General features: G+C 52.0%; 1 protein-coding gene across 1 annotated transcript in view; it reads left to right on the plus strand.

Moving 5' to 3' along the window:
• Positions 1-19,867, plus strand: part of LOC140429328 (uncharacterized) — a 72,118-nt gene that overhangs the window by 38,854 nt on the left and 13,397 nt on the right. Inside the window, exons 3-4 of the mRNA XM_072516177.1 lie at positions 2,698-2,799; positions 5,516-6,271. Of these exons, the coding sequence (XP_072372278.1) occupies positions 2,746-2,799; positions 5,516-6,271 (810 nt within the window). The 5' untranslated portion in view covers positions 2,698-2,745. The remainder of the gene's footprint in view (positions 1-2,697; positions 2,800-5,515; positions 6,272-19,867) is intronic.

The following is a 19,867-nucleotide window of genomic DNA, read 5'->3' on the forward strand; positions in this document are numbered from 1 at the left end:
GTATCATACATGCTTATTAAAAGGTCACCTCACTGGAATAAAGTTGCTCCTCCCATGTTAAGTGAGAAATTAGAACATTCACATTCACGACTGCACATAAGAGGTGTGCTCCTGGCAAGGACAGCTCCTTCCATGATTAACAGAGAGTTGTCCTAGAACATAGAACATACAGTGCAGAAGGAGGCTATTTGGCCCATCAAGTCTGCACCGACCCACTTAAGTCCGCACTTCCACACTATCCCCATAACCCAAAAACCCCTCCTCACCTTTTTGGTCACTAAGGGCAATTTATCATGGCCAGTCCACCTAACCTGCACATCTTTGGACTGTGGGAGGAATCCGGAGCACTCGGAGGAAACCCACGCAGACACGGGGAGAACGTGCAGACTCCGCACAGACAGTGACCCGGCGGGGAATCGAACCTGGGACCCTGGCGCTGTGAAACCACAGTGCTATCCACTTGTGCTACCATGCTGCCCAGAGTCTCTGTAGATGCCAGCCTATCCTTGAGACTGGTTTGTCGCAGGGCAAGTTGCATGGATGATGACGAAGGAAGGGAGGAAGGGTTAGCGGGAAGGTTGGGGCAGTGGCCAGGTAAAGGTGGAAGGGATAGTACAGGCTGTCCAGCTACCCTTTAAATAATGGCGGCCTGGCTTTCGACCCCATGCGGGAACGCCGAAAATTGGCGAGCTCCTCGCGAATGTTCACGCAATGAGCTGAAAAGCACAAGTTTGTGCATGATCAGCCATCGGCCCCAGAGCGGAAACCACTTTCACCTTTCTGCCCACCACCCGAAGCTAGACTCCAGAATAAAAGATTCTGGCCAACGTTCCCACTCTTTTTTGGAACTGAAGTGGGGTAGAAGACATTCTGGATTTGAAATGTTGGGCGCGATTGAATGGCCCCGACGCGCCCAGCTCGCTGACGCGATGAGGCCGTTAAACCCTCGCGAGATTTGTGATGCTCGCGCGCGAGATCCAGATATACATATTAAAGTGGACCAATGGTGAGCCACGGTTATCATCTCAGCATAAGTAAATTGTCCTGGATTTGGCAAAAAGTATGGACAGACAGTCACTCAGATGGGACGTATTATTCAAAACATCTTCTCCCTATCTTATTGATATTGTGTGTTACTATTTTGCACTAAACAGGGTTTCTGAATCAGCAGCTCATCCGGATCACTGTATCACTACAAAAATCAGCCTCCAAACTCCTTGGTGCGTGACTCACCTTCGGACCCCCACCCCCCCCCCCCCCCCCCCACCCCCCACCCAAAGCTGTAAGACTCAGGTCAGGAGTGCGATGGAATGCTCACCACTCTCCCAGATAGGCGGGGTTCCAATAACACTCGAGAAGCTTGACACGACACAGGACATGATTCACTTGATTGGTACCTCTGTCACTGGAATGAATATCCATGTTCTCCATCACCAGCATACAGTGGCTCCAGTATGTGCGACGTACAGGCTACAGCAACATAGGAGTGGCAAGATTTCAATGAGAGTATTGTTCCCCCTGCAGTTTTTACCACGGGAAAGGGACGACAGGTTGGCGCAGTGGTCAGCACTGCTGCCTCACTGCGCCGAGGACCCGGGTTCGATCCCGGCCCCCGGGTCACTGTCCGTGTGCGGTTTGCGCATTCTCCCAGTGTCTGCGCGGGTCTCACCCCCACAACCCAAAGATGTGCAGGGTAGGTAGATTGGCCACGCTAAAGTGCCTCTTAATTGGAAAAAAATAATTGGGCACTTTAAATTTAGAAAGAAGATTTTACCACGAGAAGGACAGGAATGGTGTGGAAACATCATCATCCCTAAGCTCCTCCCCACTTTTCACATCACCCTGACATGGCCAAATATTGCTGTACCTTCACTGTTTCTGCGTCAATGTCTGAAATTCTATATCTCAAAGTATTCTTTCATAGAATTTACAGTGCAGAAGGAGGCCATTCAGCCCATCGAGTCTACACTGGCTCTTTGAAAGAGCACCCTACCCAAGCCCACTCCTCCACCCTATCCCCATAACCCAGTAACCCCACCCAACACTAAGGGCAATTTTGAACACTAAGGGTAATTTAGCATGGCCAATCCACCTAACCTGCACATCTTTGAACTGTGGGAGCACCCGGGGAGAACGTGCAGACTCTGCACAGACAGTGACCCAAGCCGGGAAACGAACCTGGGACCCTGGAGCTGTGAAGCAATTGTGCTAACCACTGTGCTACCATGTTGCCCTGTGGGAGCCCCGTCATCGCACGATCTACAGAAGAATGACCACCACCTTCTCAGGGCAACTGCAGATGGAGAGTAAATAAAAGCAAAATCCTGCGGGTGCTGGCAATCCGAAACAAAGACAGAAAATGCTGGGAAAACTCCGCAGGTCTGGCAGCATCCGCGGAGAGGGTAACGGAGTTAACGTCTCGAGTCCGCGTGACTCTTCTTCGCCTCTGAAGAGATCCGAGCGGACTCGAAATGTTAACTCGGCTTCCCTCTCCGCAGACGTTGCCAGACCCGGGGCGTTTTTCCAGAATTTTCCGTTTGTGTTTCCGAGGGACAGTGAAGGTCGGACCTCGGTTGTCACCGGCCACAATCAATTGACAGACCGAATAAAATTGAAAAAAAAAGCTGTTGATCCTAGAGCTCATTCCTCACGGTACGCCAGCGGAAACCCTGATCATTATTCTTATTCACATTCCAGGTAAACTGTTAGCCAAACGTTGGCCGCAACAGTCTCGTCAGGGAAGGAATGTCAGGATATGGCCCCTACTTTGCTGATGATGAAGAATCATCGGAAGATAAAGTAAGCACAACTAGAAAGCTGGAGGGAGCGGATTTTCACTGGCCCTGCTGGGCAGTAACAGGGTGGGCCGGTCCCCTCCCTGAATGTCGAGTGCATTCGTTCACTTCCCCGTTCCCGCTCCTTGTTCAGCTGACACTGGCCTACATCGCACGCTGACTGGCCCATTGGGGGATAACTGGGCAGAGTGCGCACTGTGGACACGCTGCCCGGTTTTATCTGGGGCAGCCAGGAAGGGCGAGAACAGGAAGTTCAAAATTATTTGTGAGGAGGTCGGGAGGTGGCTGGAATTTTGCCAAACCTTGTCAGGGTGTCAGGTTCGGACTGAAGACCGACGCGTGTCTCTCCAGATGCACAGTTGAGTTTTCAGACCAGACTTTGCGCCTCACTCTGGCAGGGTGGAGCCAGGCCGTCTCCACAGAGATCGGGGTGCCAGCTTCAAAGGCCGCCTTGACCTGCACTGCGGCTAATCTCCCTCCAACCGTCCCCCACGGGACACGGAGGACTCCCCTTACAAGTATCTGGGCAATCCCCCCCCCCCCGCTTACAGGCATCAACCCTCGGCTACTAACAAACTTTTTTTTAACAGATTAAAAAAGTAAATTTAGTGCGCCCAATTATTTTTTTTCCAATTAAGGGGCAATTTAGTGTGGCCAATCCACCTAAGCCTGCACATCGTTTCGGGTTGTGGGGGTGAGACCCACGCAGACACGGGGAGAATGTGCAAACTCCACACAGACAGTGACCCAGGGCCGGGATCGAACCCAGGTCCTCGGCGTCATGCTGCCCCCCGCCCCCCTCCAACAAACATCCCCCCCCCCTTCCCCATGGGACCCTCCAGAGGGCCCACCGCAGGCATTGCCAAACTGGCTCTGTTTTGGACACAGGTTGACACTACTGTGAGCGCTGAGGCAGTGGCAACCTGTGCCAGGTGAGCATGTCCCTCTCTCCCCAGGGACTATACTTACCTTGACGCCCCTGGCACGTCCCCCTCGGCTGAATCCTGTTTTATATAGCTATTGTATACCTCGCTGACGTGACGTCGGTGAGGTATGATTACTCGATGAGGCGGAATCGTGGCTTGAAAGCCCTTTCATAATATTGAAATGCATAAAAATATATTGAAATGACACGGGAAGCTTGTTACAGCACTGGCGAAGGGCGGGAAAAATGGGGAAATTGGATTTCTCTGGCGAGAATCTCGTTTCCCGACTCTCACGGGATTTCGGGCCTGAGTCGCCGATCATGCTAATGGCGAACGTGGCTCACAATCGCCTCTCGTGGTCTTTGGGTTTCCACAGTAATAATCAATAATCAGCGAACCTCTCTGGTGTTCCTACCCCACCAGGGGCATGGTCAAAGTTCTCAGGCCTCACAATGGACACCTCCTCCCACTAAACACATCAGCCTACCAGCATGCTCTGCTGATTGGCTCCCGGTGAGCTAAAATCCACCTGGAATGTTATGGAACAATGTTATTTTTAATACGCAATGTACCCATTCCGATGTGATGCTATTAAATATGAAATTTGGAAAATTGCTTGAATCCTGAAGCGGAAGCTTATTTTTGTGGCCATGTTGCTAATATTGTGCCAAGGATCGCGGCTTCCACTAATGTTTTGCTTGAGGCCCACTCTGTGGAATGATGATAAACATTGTAGCAGAGAGTGTGGGGTCTTGCATCCACGACTGGGGTCCTACACCCGGTGTGCTCTTGACCTAATTGTGCTGTTGTCAGCAGCTACCAAGTGGAGGCCAGGCAATCCTCCAGAGAAAGGTGCACAGTCAATTCTTTTTGGCCACTCGGGGAATCACAGGGTATGGGAATAGTGTGCGGTGGAGATGGGAGATCGGCCATTTTGAATGTGGAGCAGACTCAAGGGGCAAAATGGCCGACTCCTTCTCCTGTTTCTTCCATTCCTTTGTTCTATTTAACCGCTGCTCTCTCGCATGCTGCTGGGAGGCTGGAGTAACCATGCCTTCCTGTAGTAGTGCTTTTCTGGAGAGGCACTCATTAAGAAATAAGAGTAGAAAATTACTGGAAAACGCTCAACTGGTCAGGCAGCCTTTAAGGCCAGTGACATTTAAGGCTGACCCTGTTTCTCTCTCCACAGATGCTGTCTAACCTTCTGAGTGTTTACTAGCATATCTGTCCTTTATTTCCCCCCCGATTTCCAGCACCCGCAATATTTTACTTCAGCACCATACCTCAGTTTGGTGAACACCTCACTGCTGGCAGGCCGTGAATGGTGGCCTAGAGGCCTATGGAGCGGTTGGTTTATTGTGAGACACGTTAGAAAAGAAAAAGTAAAGTACCAATTCATTTTTTTTCCAAGTAAGGGGCAGTTTAGTGTGGCCAATCCACCACATCTTTGGGTTGTGGGGGTGAGACCCGCGCAGACACGAGGAGAATGTGAAGACTCCACACGGACAGTGACCCGGGGCCGAGATCGAACCCGAGACCTCGGCGCCGTGAGGCAGCCACCCCGTGCCGCCCTTTTGTTGAGAAACACGAATTAAATTAGACAGCCATAGAATGGATAGCATTATTATCATGCATCTGTTTTTGCTGCTAATTACATGCCTGGATTTTACAGCAACAACTTCCTTCTTTTAGTTAGGAACATGTTCATTGATCCAAAATGATATTTATGGTTATTCTCAATGAATTTGATACTACAGGGCTATTCCCTGCTGGGAATAAATTTGTGCCTTTCAGATTTCACATTTTGGATCTGCAAACACCGGTGGAAATGAAGGAATCAAGTCATCCGAAAATCCCGACGAGTCCAAATCCAATGCCACTTCGGCATTTTCATCCTCGTTTCACACAAATGAAGATGCTGCATCTTTTGCCACCCTCAGTGATCAAGCTGACCACCATTCCGAAAGACACGGGCCTGACAACAGGTTAAAAGTCCAAGGGGCCGAAATGGCCTCCAAAGCCGGCACAGAGTCGTCCGCAGCGTCCTGCGAAGACCTGGTGATCGTCTTGGAGGAGAGCAAATTCTTAAAGGTGCTGGAGGACGTCGTGAAAGAATTGGTCGAAAAGCTGGTGACGGAGAAGATATCGAGCAGAGGCTCCGCTGGCTCCCGCGGTCAGTCGTCAGCCGCCCGCTCCAAGGGAAGTAACGGGGTGGATATTAAGAGGAGTTTTGAGAAAAAAGTTAAATGTCATTCTGATTCACGGAGGGTAACCTTGGACCCTGATCTGCCGAAGCGTCTGCAGCGCAGCAATCTGGACGACGAGAATTTAACATCGCCGTCGAGAAGTTCGAAGACGCCTTCCGAATCGGCTCAAGGCAAAGCAGCGCAGCCCAAGCCGAAAGCCAACAAGGACAACGGCTCCGGGGTCAAAGCCGCTTCGGCCAGCAAAGCAAAAAAAGGTGGAGCTGAACCGAACGTCCCACCAGAACCCAAAAAAATCATCCACCAAGTGTGCTATTTCAAGAGCAAATCATCCGCAGCAAGGAAGGTAGGTCCGCTTTTTAGTCATTTGCACTTAAAAATAAATTGGCCACGCGGGTTACTCTAAAATCTTGACAGGCCGAAGAAAGGGCGTTGCCTGACTGGCCAAACCGAGGTTATTTGGGTGCGTGGCGACATCGGGTAAGAAGAAGATAGAAATAGGGATAGGCCATGAAAATGGCTTATTGTCACAAGTAGGCTTCAAATGAAGTTACTGTGAAAAGCCCCTAGTCACCACATTCCGGCGCCTGTTCGGGGAGGCTGTTACGGGAATTGAACCGTTCTGCTGGCCTGCTTTCAAAGCCAGCGATTTAGCCCTGTGCTAAACAGCCCCATGCAGTCCCTGGAACCTGTTCCATGTTTGAATTCATGGCTGATCTGCATGCTAACTTCTAATTCACTTAATTCCCGTAGCTAGCAAAGATCTGCGATTAATTGAGCAAGCATCGGCTGCAACCATTGTGCTTTAGCTGTGATGTTACTCCGTTTGTTGATGGATATCACACAAAAGGGCAGCACGTTAGCACAGTGGTTAGCACAATTGCTTCGCAGTGCAGGGTCCCAGGTTCGATTCCCGACTTGGATCACTGTCTGTGCGGAGCCTGCACGTCCTCCCCGTGTGTGCGTGGGTTTCCTCCGGGTGCTCCGGTTTCCTCCCACAGTCCAAAGATGTGCAGGTGAGGTGGATTGGTCACGATAAATTATCCCTTAGTGTCCAAAATTGCCCTTGGTGTTGGGTGGGGTTACTGGGTTATGGGGATAGGCTGGAGGTGTGGGCTTGGGTAGGGTGCTCTTTCCAAGAGCCGGTGCAGACTCGATGGGCCGAATGGCCTCTTTCTGCACTGTAAATTCTATGAATTTGATGAAAAGGGATATAGGAAAGCTTGGAATGAGCAATCCTCGCACTCCCAATGTTCAGTTTGTTCAGCCCTGGACTGAGCCCAACTGAGTTAATTTACTGAGGGAAGGTTCTGTTTAGCCACCTCTTAAGATTTTACAGGGCAGTGCGTAGCCCCTTGTAAAGTAATAATCTTTATTGTCACAAGTAGGCTTACATTAACACTACAATGAAGTTACTGTGAAAAGCCCCTAGTCACCACATTCCGGCGCCTGTTCGGGTACACGGAGGGAGAATTCGGAATGTCCAATTCACCCAACAGCACGTCTTTCGGTCTTGTGGGAGGAAACCGGAGCACCCGGAGGAAACCCACGCAGACACGGGGAGAACGGGCAGACTCCGCACAGACAGTGACCCAAGCCGGGAATCGAACCTGGGACCCTGGAGCCGGGAAGCAACAGTGCTAACCACTGTGCTACCGTGCTGCCACTCAATAGTGGCAATGTGAATCATTTTCAAACAGTCACCTAACTCTTAGCCACACTATAAAACTAACAAAAGGGAAGGTTCACTTCACAGTAATTCAATTGATGCTGGATGTGATGACGCTCACGAGGACCGCGGGATATCGTTGATTGGTCTCCATGAGGACCTCATAGAATTCGGGTTCCCGTGGTGAACGGGCGCAGGCCCGCACAGCTGAGGCTCCTCGGGGGGACCTTTAAATATAGCTCCCAGACCCAGGCTGGCAGTTCCCAATCTGGGAATTATGACATTGGATTATACTTTCAGATGCAAATTGTGGCGCTCACAATTAATTGTAATTCTGACAATGTGGCATGAAAAACAATCAAGTTCTAATTTTAGTTAAATAATTAGATACAACCGTATAAAATTTATTGAAATTGTTTAACTTGACAGCTGTGACTCACCTGGTTGTGGAGGCTGTTAGAACCAGAGCAATGCCAATTTTAATCATATTAAATGGCTGTTTGCCAGCTCTAAAGTGAAAAGCATTTCACATTCACGTATCTCAGTAATTCACTCAATAATAATAATCTCTATTCGTCTCACAAGTAGGATTACAATAACACTGCAATGAAGTTACTGTGAAAATCCCCAAGTCGCCACATTCTGGTGCCTGTTCGGGTTCAGATGTGTGGTAATGCATTTTGGTAATGCATTTTGGAAGGTCTAATGCAGGTAGGGAAAATACAGTGAATGGTAGAACCCTCAAGAGTATTGAAAGTCAGAGAGATCTAGGTGTACAGGTCCACAGGTCACTGAAAGGGGCAACACAGGTGGAGAAGGTAGTCAAGAAGGCATACGGCATGCTTGCCTTCATTGGCCGGGGCATTGAGTATAAGAATTGGCAGGTCATGTTGCAGATGTATAGAACCTTAGTTAGGCCACACTTGGAGTATAGTGTTCAATTCTGGCCGCAACATTACCAGAAGGATGTGGAGGCTTAAGAGAGGGTGCAGACGAGATTTACCAGAATGTTGTCTGGTATGGAGGGCATTAGCTATGAGGAGCGGTTGAATAAACTCGGTTTGTTCTCACTGGAACGACAGAGGTTGAGGGGCGACCTGATAGAGGTCTACAGAATTATGAGGGGCATAGACAGAGTGGATAGTCAGAGGCTTTACCCCAGGGTAGAGGGGTCAATTACTAGGGGGCATAGGTTTAAGGTGCGAGGGGCAAGGTTTAGAGTAGATGTACGGGGCAAGTTTTTTACACTGAGGGTAGTGGGTGCCTGGAACTCGCTGCCGGAGGAGGTGGTGGAAGCAGGGACAATAGTGACATTTAAGGGGCATCTTGCCAAATACATGAATAGGATGGGAATAGAGGGATACGGACCCACGAAGTGTAGAAGATTGTAGTTTAGTCGGGCAGCATGGTCGGCACGGGCTTGGAGGGCCGAAGGGCCTGTTCCTGTGCTGTGCTTTTCTTTGTTCTTTGTTCTTTGTACACAGTGGGAGAATTCAAAATGTCCAAATCACCTAACAAGCACGTCTTTAGGGACTTGTGGGAGGAAACCGGAGCACCCGGAGGAAACCTAGGCAGATATGGGGAGAAGGCGCAGACTCCGCACAGACAGTAGTGGCCCATGCCGGGAATCGAACCCGGGTCCCTGGCGCTGTGAAACAACAGTGCTAAACACTGTGCTACCATGCCAAAACTTCAAGCATGTGAGGATTTTTTCCCCTCAACAGTTTTATCCCCTCCCTCTCTTCATTGAAGCATTGACTCCTTGCCGCTGAGGTACGGCACTTCACACAAGTGGTCATCATTCACATGTGAGTCTTGACAGGCAATCTCTCTGACCACAGCGAATGCTTCATCCCAGTCTCGCACTTTCCAATAAGAATCAATAGACGGATGTTGGTATTCAGGAACTAGGCTGTTCATTTCCCCTTCTTCCTAACTCAGAGGCACTTAGGCCGACTCTCCAATGCACCAACTGTAATGGTGAAGGTTAATGTCAGAAAACGTTACAGAAATTTCATTTCCTACCAACTGCACCACCAGCCTAAGAGACTGCTCAATTCACCGCACCTACTGATAACCTCCATCAATCACGATTCATGGGCGAGATTCTCCGATATTGAGGCCAAGTGTTCACGCTGTCGTGAACGCCGTTGCGTTTCATGGCGGTGCGAACAGGGCCTGGGCACGACCTATTCTGGCCCCCACAGGGGGCCAGCACGGCGCTGGAGTGGTTGACACCGCTCCAGCCTCGCTGCGCCAACCCGCGCATGTGCAGTTGGGCCACGCCATCCTGCGCATGAGCGGGGAACTTCTTACGTGCGCCGGCCCTGACCCAACATGGGGTCGGTGTTCAGGGGCCGGCCACGCCAGGAGGTAGGTCCAGGGGGGGGGAGAGACCGGCCCGCCGATCGGTGGGCCCCGATCGCGGGTCAGACCCCATCGGAGGCCCCTCCCGGTGAAGGAATCCTCCTCCCCCCCCCTCCCCCCACAGGCCGCCCCCCCAGCTTTCCCGCAGAGTTCCCGCCGGCAGCAACCAGGGCTGAACGGCGCCGGCGGGACTGTCATTTTTGATCGTTTGCGGCGATTCTCCGAGCGGCCCGGCGCGATTGCCGCACCGCTGGTTTCGGGGGGGGGGGAGAATCGCGTGCGGGTGTCGGGGCGGCGAGGCACGACACACGCGGCGCCCCGGCGATTCTCCCACCCTGTGGGGTGGGGGGGGGGGGGGGAGAATACCGCCCCATACCTTACATTCATATGCTGCACATTTCGACTGCTGCAATTCTCCGATCCACCTATTCCTTCTGATCTTCTGATCACAATTCGCTTTTTTTGCACACACATTATCAGTTATTCAACCATGACAGTCACACCACCCAAACAGATTACATTGCACTAGATGCTGACAGATTGTTTCCCCTTGTGGGAGAGTCTAGGACCAGAGGGCATAATCTCAGACGAAGGGGGTTGCCCATTTCAGACAGAGATGAGGAGGAATTTCTTCTCTCAGAGGGGATGAGTCTATGGAATTCGATACCGCAGAGAGCTGGAGAGGCTGGGTCGCTAAGAATGTTCAAGGCTGAGATAGACAGATTTTTAATCAGTGAGGGAATCAAGGGTTATGGGGACAAAGCGGGAAAGTGGAGTTGGGGATTATCGCATCAGACCGGTCATGATCTCATTGGCTGGTTGAGCAAACTCGATGGGCTGAATGGCCTACGTCTGCTCCTACATCTTTTTAGAAAAATATTTTTATTCGTTTTTAAGCATTTAAAATCATTACCAACCAACACCCCAATAACTCAAAGCATAGCACCCCCCAATCCCGACACCCCCGCAAGGTAAACTTAACCTTTTCCAAACACAGGGGCCGGGACTCTCCGCTATCCGGCGGGACGGGCCGTACCAGTGCCGAGGAGTGGCGTGAACCACTCCGGCGTCGGGCTGCCCGGAAGGTGCGGAATCCTCCGCACCTTCAGGGGCTAGGCCGGCGACGGTGGGGTTGGCGCTGAAGGGCCTCCGCCGGCCGGCGCGAGTTGGCGCATGCGCGGGAGCGCCAGCATGTTCTGGCGTGATTCCAGCGCATGCGCAGGGGGGTTCTTCTCCGCACTGGTCATGGTGGACCGTTCCAGCGGCCAGCGCAGAGGGAAAGAGTGCCCCCACGGCACAGGCCCGCCTGCAAATCAGTTTGCCAGATCCCCTTATTTGATTTACATCAGCGGGACTGGCCAAAAACAGGCGGCCACTCGGCCCATCGCGGAGCGGAGGATCGCTGGGGGGGAGCCACTGCCAACGGCCCCCGACTGGCGGGACACGATTCCCGCCCCCGCCGAAAAACCGACGCTGGAGAATCCGGCAGCCGGCGTCGGGGTGGGATTCATGCCGTCCCCCGGCGATTCTCCGGCCCTGCGGTGGGGGGGGGGGGGTCGGAGAATCCCGCCCAGGAACTCTATCAGGGGCGGAATTCTCTGCAATCAGCGCAATGTCCGCCGACCGGCGCCAAAAACGGCACGAATCAGTCCGGCATCGCGCCGCCCCAAAGGTGCGGAATCCTCCGCATCTTGAGCGGCCGAGACCTAACCTTGAGGGGCTGATTTCCGCCCCGCCAGCTGGCGGGAAAGGCCTTTGGTGCCCCGCCAGCTGGCGCGAAACTAACTTTGCCGGGCGGCGCATGCGCAGGAGCGTCAGCGGCCGCTCACGGCATCCCTGGGCCTGCGCAGTGGAGGGGGTCTCTTCCGCCTCTGCCATGGTGGAGACCGTGGCGAATGCGGAAGGAAAAGAGTGCCCCCACGGCACAGGTCCGCCCGCGGATCGGCGGGCCCCGATCGCGGGCCAGGCCACCGTGGGGGCACCCCCGGGGCCAGATCGCCCCGCGCCCCCCCCAGGACCCCGGAGCCCGCCCGCGCCGCCTTGTCCCGCTGGTAAGAGAGGTGGTTTAATCCATGCCGGCGGGACAGGCATTCCAGCAGCGGGACTTCGGCCCGTCCGGGCCGGAGAATCGCAGGGCGGGGGCGGGGGGGGGCCCGCCAACCGGCGCGGCGCGATTCCTGCCCCCGCCGAATATCTGGTGCCGGAGAATTCGGCAACCGGCGGGGGCGGGATTCACGCCAGCCCCCGGCGATTCTCCGACCCGGCGGGGGGTCGGAGAATCCCGCCCCGGGTCCCCAAGCCACACTGAGGCACGGAGCGGGAAGGCTGACCTCCACCCCAGCAGGACCTGCCTATGAGCAATCAGCGAAGTGAAGGCTAAAGAGTCTGCCCCCCCCACTACCGTCTGTAGCTCCGGCTAGTCCGACACCCCAAATATGGCCCCCAGGGGACTGGGCTCCAAATCCATGCGCAAGATCGCCGACATGGTGCTGAAAAACGACACCCCAAATTTCTCCAACTTCGGACAGGACCAGAACGTATGTACATGGTTGGCTGGGCCACCCCCAAACCGCTCACAAGCACCTCCATCCCCTCAGACAACCGGCTTATCCTCGACCACGCAGCTGCGTCCTGTTCATCACCTTTAATTGTATCAACCCCAGCCTTGCACAGAAGGTCGAGGCATTTACATTCCGCAACACCACAATCCCTTCTCCAATGCCACCCCCAGCTCCTCCTCCCACTTGGCCCTGACCCCCTCCAGCGACACCATATCCTCCTCCAAAATCTTCCCATAAATCGAGATGAACCCCCCTCCCCCGAACCTCATCACCGCCAACAACCCCTTCAACAACGAGGAGGGAGGTGTCACCGGAAATGTCGGGAAAACCTTCCTTGTGAAGTCCCGCACCTGTATATACCTAAAGGCCCCCCCCCCGCAGAACCCCAAACTTCTCCATCAACTCCTCTGAACTCACAAACTGCCCTTCTTAAAATCCATCCTTCATTTCCATCATCCCCCATCGCTCCTCCCATCCCCGGAACCTAGCATCCAGTCTCACTGGCTCAAATACATCCTCCGCCATCGACGGTGAAATCGCGTTCGGCGCCGGGCGGAGAATCCAGTTTCATGCACGGAATCGGGATCGGAGGCGGTTCGGCGATTCTCCGCCCCCCCGAAAAGCTTCGTACTCAGGGAGTACGCCGCGCACAGTATCCACCACCGGAAACCAGGGGCGAAATTCTCCCCAAAAGGCGCGATGTCCGCCGACTGGCGCCCAAAACGGCGCCAATCAGATGGGCATCGCGCCGCCCCAAAGGTGCGGAATGCTCCGCATCTTTGGGGGCCGAGCCCCAACATTCAGGGGCTAGGCCGGCGCCGGAGGAATTTCTGCCCCGCCAGCTGGCGGAAACGGCCTTTGTTGCCCTGCCAGCTGGCGCGGAAATGACATCTCCGGGCGGCGCATGCGCGGGAGCGTCAGCGGCCGCTGACAGTTTCCCGCGCATGCGCAGTGGGGAGAGTCTCTTCTGCCTCCGCCATGGTGGAGACCGTAGCAGAGGCGGAAGGGAAAGAGTGCCCCCACGGCACATGCCCGCCCGCGGATCAGTGGGCCCCGATCGCGGGCCAGGCCACCGTGGGGGCACCCCCCCGGGGCCAGATCGCCCCGCGCCCCCCCCAGGACCCCGGAGCCCTCCCGCGCCGCCTTGGCCCGCCGGTAAATAGGTACTTTCATTTACGCCGGCGGGACAGGCAATTTATCGGCGGGACTTCGGCCCATTCGAGCCGGAGAATTGAGCGGGGGGGGCCCGCCAACCGGCGCGGACCGATTCCCGCCCCCGCCGAATATCCGGTACCGGAGACTTCGGCAACCAGCGGGGGCAGTATTCACGGCGGCCAACGGCCATTCTCCGACCCGCTGGGGGGTCGGAGAATGACGCCTCTTAGGCCTGCCCTGCTATTCTCCGCCCCCGACTGGCCGAATTCCCGACGGTCTGGATCTAATCTGATCCTGCCGTGCACATGCGCAGCCTCTGACCCAGAAGTGCGGGGGTCCATATCCGCAGCTGGAGCTGCGAGCTCTACGACAGCTGTCTCCTACCCCCTGCAGGGCTGTGAATCTCTGGCCTTTGGACGCCAGTTTTTCTGGCATAAAAGACCACAGTATTCACGACGGGCGTGGGGACATAGTCCCTGAAATGGAGAATCCAGCCCATGAATCTCTGGAACCAGCATCAGCTTCAACCCCGCCCCTGACTTAAAATGCTGCTGAAATTACCTCCATATCTTCAGCATGGCTACCACCACGGGACTACCCGAGTATTCTCCTGGGGCAAATGGGAGTGTTACCATTGCCAGCGCCTGGAACCCCACCTCCTACAAGAGCCTGCTTCTATCCTCACCCACATTGCATCCAGGTCCCTCCCCCAGCCCCACACCTTCTCTAGTAATACCTCAGATGTGGAAGAGCCAAACCCCCTGATTGTCACCCTCTCTGAAGCAACGTCTTCCAAATCCTCGTCACCTTTCCCTCCCATACAATCAACAAAATCAACCATTCCACCCCCATAAAAAACACCTTTGGCAAAAAAGCCAGTAAGCACTGGAATAAAAATGAAAACCATGGCAACATATTCACCTTTACCGCTGGCACACGGTCTGCCAATGACAGAGGGATGTTGTCCTACCTCAACAAACCTGTTTGGACCCTACCCAGCAGGTTTGTAAAATTCAATTTATCGGGCCAGGCCCAGTCCCGAGCCACCTGCACCCCAGGTGCCATAAGTGAGTAATGCCACAGAAAACGGCAATTCCCCCCAAGCCAGCTCCCGCCCCCCCGGAGAGGAAACCAAAAACCACTCGCTCTTCTCCAAATTCAATTTGAATCCCGAAAAAGCCCCACATCGCCAGAGCAGCCCCATTATATCCCCCACCATGGGACACGGGTTAGAAATATACCACAAAAGGTCATCAGTATACAGGGACACCTTATGCTCCACCCTCCCCTCCCTCACTATCCCCCTCACCTTATCCGAGTATCCCAGCGCAATGGACATGGGCTCTATCACCAGCTCAAACAAAAGGGGAGTCATGGGATATCCCAATGCAGCTGAAAATGTCCCAAGTTCACCTCATTAGTCTGAACACTCGCCTTCAGTTCCTTATATAACAAGTTGGCTCATGACACAAACTTAGGCCCAATCCCAAACCGCGCCAACACTCCACGACGGCATGGTGGCTCAATGGTTAGCACCACGTCTCACAGTTCCAGGGTCCCGGGTTCGATTTCCGCTTTGAGTTACTGTCTATGCGGAGTCTGCATGTTCTCCCTGTGTTGGCGTGGGTTTCCTCCCACAGTCCAAAGATGTGCGGGTTAGGTGGATTGGCTGTACTAAATTGCCCCTTAGTGTCCAAAAAGGTTAGGTGCAGTTACTGGGTTACGGGGATAGGGCTGGTGCAGACTTGATGTGCCAAATGGCCTCCTTCTGCGCTGTGAATTCTATGAAACAAATAACTCCACTCTTCTCAAACGTCTTCTCTGCATCCAGTGCCACCATCACCTCCAGCTCACCCCCTTCTGATGGGGAGAGGACCACGTTTAACAAGCAGTGCATATTCAAGGACAACTGCCTACCCTTTACAAACCCCGTCTGATCCTCCCCAATCTCTTACGGGAGGCACTCCTCCAACCTAAGAGCCAACATTTTGGCAAGAATCTTGGCATCCACATTTGACAGGGATATTGGCCAATACAACCCACACTTTAAAGAACCAAGAACAAAGAAAAGTACACCACAGGAACAGGCCCTTTGGCCCTCCAAGCCTGCGCCGACCATGTTGCCCGTCACACCTAAAACTTTCTACACTTCCGGGGTCCATATCCCTCTATTCCCATCCTATTTATGTATTTGTCAAGATACCCCTTAAACGTCACTGTCGTACCTGCTTCCACCGCCTCCTCCGGCAGCGAGTTCCAGGCACCCACTACCCTCTTTGCAAAAAGCTTCCCTTGCACATCTCCTCTGAACTTTGCCCCTCGCACCTTAAACCTAGTACTTTAGAGAACTTTAGATGGGTCCATTTTTGTCCAATGTGTGCAGGAGGGTTTCCTGACACAGTATGTAGATAGGCCAACGAGAGGCGAGGCCATATTGGATTTGGTACTGGGTAATGAACCAGGACAGGTGTTAGATTTGGAGGTAGGTGAGCACTTTGGTGATAGTGACCATAATTCGATTACGTTTACTTTAGTGATGGAAAGGGATAGGTATATACCGCAGGGCAAGAGTTCTATCTGGGGGAAAGGCAATTATGATGCGATGAGGCATGACTTAGGATGCATCGGATGGAGAGGAAAACTGCAGGGGATGGGCACAATGGAAATGTGGAGCTTGTTCAAGGAACAGCTACTGCGTGTCCTTGATAAGTATGTACCTGTCAGGCAGGGAGGAAGTGGTCGAGCAAGGGAACCGTGGTTTACTAAAGCAGTCGAAACACTTGTCAAGAGGAAGAAGGAGGCTCATGTAAAGATGAGACATGAAGGTTCAGTTAGGGCGCTCGAGAGTTACAAGTTAGCTAGGAAGGACCTCAAGAGAGAGCTAAGAAGAGCCAGGAGGGGACATGAGAAGTCTTTGGCAGGTAGGATCAAGGATAACCCTAAAGCTTTCTATAGATATGTCAGGAATAAAAGAATGACTAGGGTAAGAGTAGGGCCAGTCAAGGACAGTAGTGGGAAGTTGTGCTTGGAGTCCGAGGAGATAGGAGAGGTGCTAAATGAATATTTTTCGTCAGTATTCACACAGGAAAAAGACAATGTTGTCGAGGGGAATACTGAAAATCAGGCTACGAGACTAGAAGGGCTTGAGGTTCATAAGGAGGAGGTGTTCACAATTCTGGAAAGTGTGAAAATAGATAAGTCCTCTGGGCCGGATGGGATTTATCCTAGGATTCTCTGGGAAGCTTGGGAGGAGATTGCTGAGCCTTTGTCTACAGGAATAGTGCCAGAAGACTGGAGGATAGCAAATGTTGTCCCCTTGTTCAAGAAGGGGAGTAGAGACAACGCCGGTAACTATAGACCAGTGAGCCTTACTTCTGTTGTGGGCAAAATCTTGGAAATGTTTATAAGAGTTAGGGTGTATAATCATCTGGAAAGGAATAATTTGATTAGAGATAGTCAACACGGTTTTGTGAAGGGTAGGTCGTGCCTCACAAACCTTATTGAGTTCTTTGAGAAGGTGACCAAACAGGTGGATGAGGGTAAAGCAGTTGATGTGGTGTATATGGATTTCAGTAAAGCGTTTGATAAGGTTCCCCACGGTAGGCTACTGCAGAAAATAGGGAAGCATGGGATTCAGGGTGATTTAGCAGTTTGGATCAGAAATTGGCTAGCTGGAAGAAGACAAAGGGTGGTGGTTGATGGGGAGTGTTCAGACTGGAGTCCAGTTACTAGTGGTGTGCCACAAGGATCTGTTTTGGGGCCACTGCTGTTTGCCATTTTTATAAATGACCTGGAGGAGGGAGTAGAAGGATGGGTGAGTAAATTTGCAGATGACACTAAAGTCGGTGGAGTTGTGGACAGCGCGGGAGGATGTTACAAGTTACAGAGGGACATAGATAAGCTGCAGCGCTGAGACGTGGCAAATGGAGTTTAAAGCAGAAAAGTATGAGGTGATTCATTTTGGAAGGAATAACAGGAAGACAGAGTAAGATTCTTGGTAGTGTGGATGAGCAGAGAGAACAAAGATCAAAGAACAAAGAAAATTACAGCACAAGAACAGGCCCTTCGGCCCTCCCAGCCGGCGCCGATCCAGATCCTTTATCTAAACCTGTCATCTATTTTCCAAGGATCTACTTCCCTCTGTTCCCCGCCCGTTCATATATCTGTCTAGATGCATCTTAAATGATGCTATTATGCCCGCCTCTACCACCTCCGCTGGCAAAGCGTTCCAGGCACCCACCACCCTCTGCGTAAAAAACCTTCCACGCACATCTCCCTTAAATTTTCCCCCTCTCACCTTGAAATCGTGAGTCCTTGAAATTGACACCCCCACTCTTGGAAAAAGCTTGTTGCTATCCACCCTGTCCATACCTCTCATAATTTTGTAGACCTCAATCAGGTCCCCCCTCAACCTCCGTCTTTCCAACGAAAACAATCCTAATCTACTCAACCTTTCTTCATAGCTAGCACCCTCCATACCAGGCAACATCCTGGTGAACCTCCTCTGCACCCTCTCTAAAGCATCCACATCCTTCTGGTAATGTGGCGACCAGAACTGCATGCAGTATTCCAAACGTGGCCGAACCAAAATCCTATACAACTTGAACATGACCTGGCAACTCTTGTACTCAATACCCCGTATGCTGTATGCCTTCTTGACCACTCTATCGACCTGCGTTGCCACCTTCAGGGTACAATGGACCTGAACTCCCAGATCCATCTGTACATCAATTTTCCCCAGGACTCTTCCATTGACCGTATAGTCCGCTCTTGAATTAGATCTTCCAAAATGCATCACCTCGCATTTGCCTAGATTGAACTCCATCTGCCCTTTCTCTGCCAACTCTCCACTCTATTTATATTTTGCTGTGTTCTCTGACAGTCCTCCTCACTATCTGCAACTCCACCAATCTTAGTATCATCTGCAAACTTGCTAATCAGACCACCTATACCTTCGTCCAGATCATTTATGTATATCACAAACAACAGTGGTCCGAGCACGGATCCCTGTGGAACACCACTCGGCACCTTTCTCCATTTTGAGACACTCCTTTCCACCACTACTCTCTGTCTCCTGTTGCCCAGCCAGTTCTTTATCCATCTAGCTAGTACACCCTGAACCCCATACGACTTCACTTTTTCCATCAACCTGCCATGGGAATCTTTATCAAACACCTTACTGAAGTCCATGTATATGACATATACAGCCCTTCCCTCATCAATTAACGTTGTCACTTCCTCAAAGAATTCTATTAGGTTTGTAAGACATGACCTTCCCTGCACAAAACCATGCTGCCTATCACTGATAAGTCTATTTTCTTCCAAATGTGAATACATCCTATCTCTCAGTATCTTCTCCAACAGTTTGCCTACCACTGACGTCAAGCTCACAGGTCTATAATTCCCTAGATTATCCCTGCTACCCTTCTTAAACAAAGGGACAACATTAGCAATTCTCTAGTCCTCCGGGACCTCACCCGTGCTCAAGAATGCTGCAAAGATATCTGTTAAGGCCCCAGCTATTTCTTTCCTCGCTTCCCTCAGTAACCTGGGATTGATCCCATCCGGACCTGGGGACTTATCCACCTTAATGCCTTTTAGAACACCCAAAACTTCCCCCTTCCTTATACCGACTTGACCTAGAGTATTTAAACATCCATCCCTAGCCTCAACATCCGTCATGTCCCTCTCCTTGGTGAATACCGATGCAAAGTACTCATTAAGAATCTCACCCATTTCCTCTGACTCCACGCATAAATTCCCTCTTTTGTCTTTGAGTGGGCCAATCCTTTCTTTAGTTACCCTCTTGCTCCTTATATACGAATAAAAGGCTTTGGGATTTTCCTTAACCCTGTTAGCCAAAGATATTTCATGACCCCTTTTAGCTCTCTTTATTGCGCGTTTGAGATTTGTCCTACTTTCCCGATATTCCTCCAAAGCTTCATCAGGTTTAAGTCATCTACATTTTATTTGCTTCCTTTTTCATCTTAGCTAGTCTCACAATTCCACCCGTCATCCATGGTTCCCTAATCTTGCCATTTCTATCCCTCATTTTCACAGGGACATGTCTGTCCTGCACTCTAATCAACCTTTCCTGAAAAGACTCCCACATTTCAAATGTGGATTTACCCTTAAAGAGCTGCTGCCAATCCACATTCCCTAGCTCCTGCCGAATTTTGTTATACTTGGC

This window comes from Scyliorhinus torazame, chromosome 1, assembly GCF_047496885.1.
Source record: "Scyliorhinus torazame isolate Kashiwa2021f chromosome 1, sScyTor2.1, whole genome shotgun sequence".
Taxonomy (NCBI): Eukaryota; Metazoa; Chordata; class Chondrichthyes; order Carcharhiniformes; family Scyliorhinidae; genus Scyliorhinus; species Scyliorhinus torazame.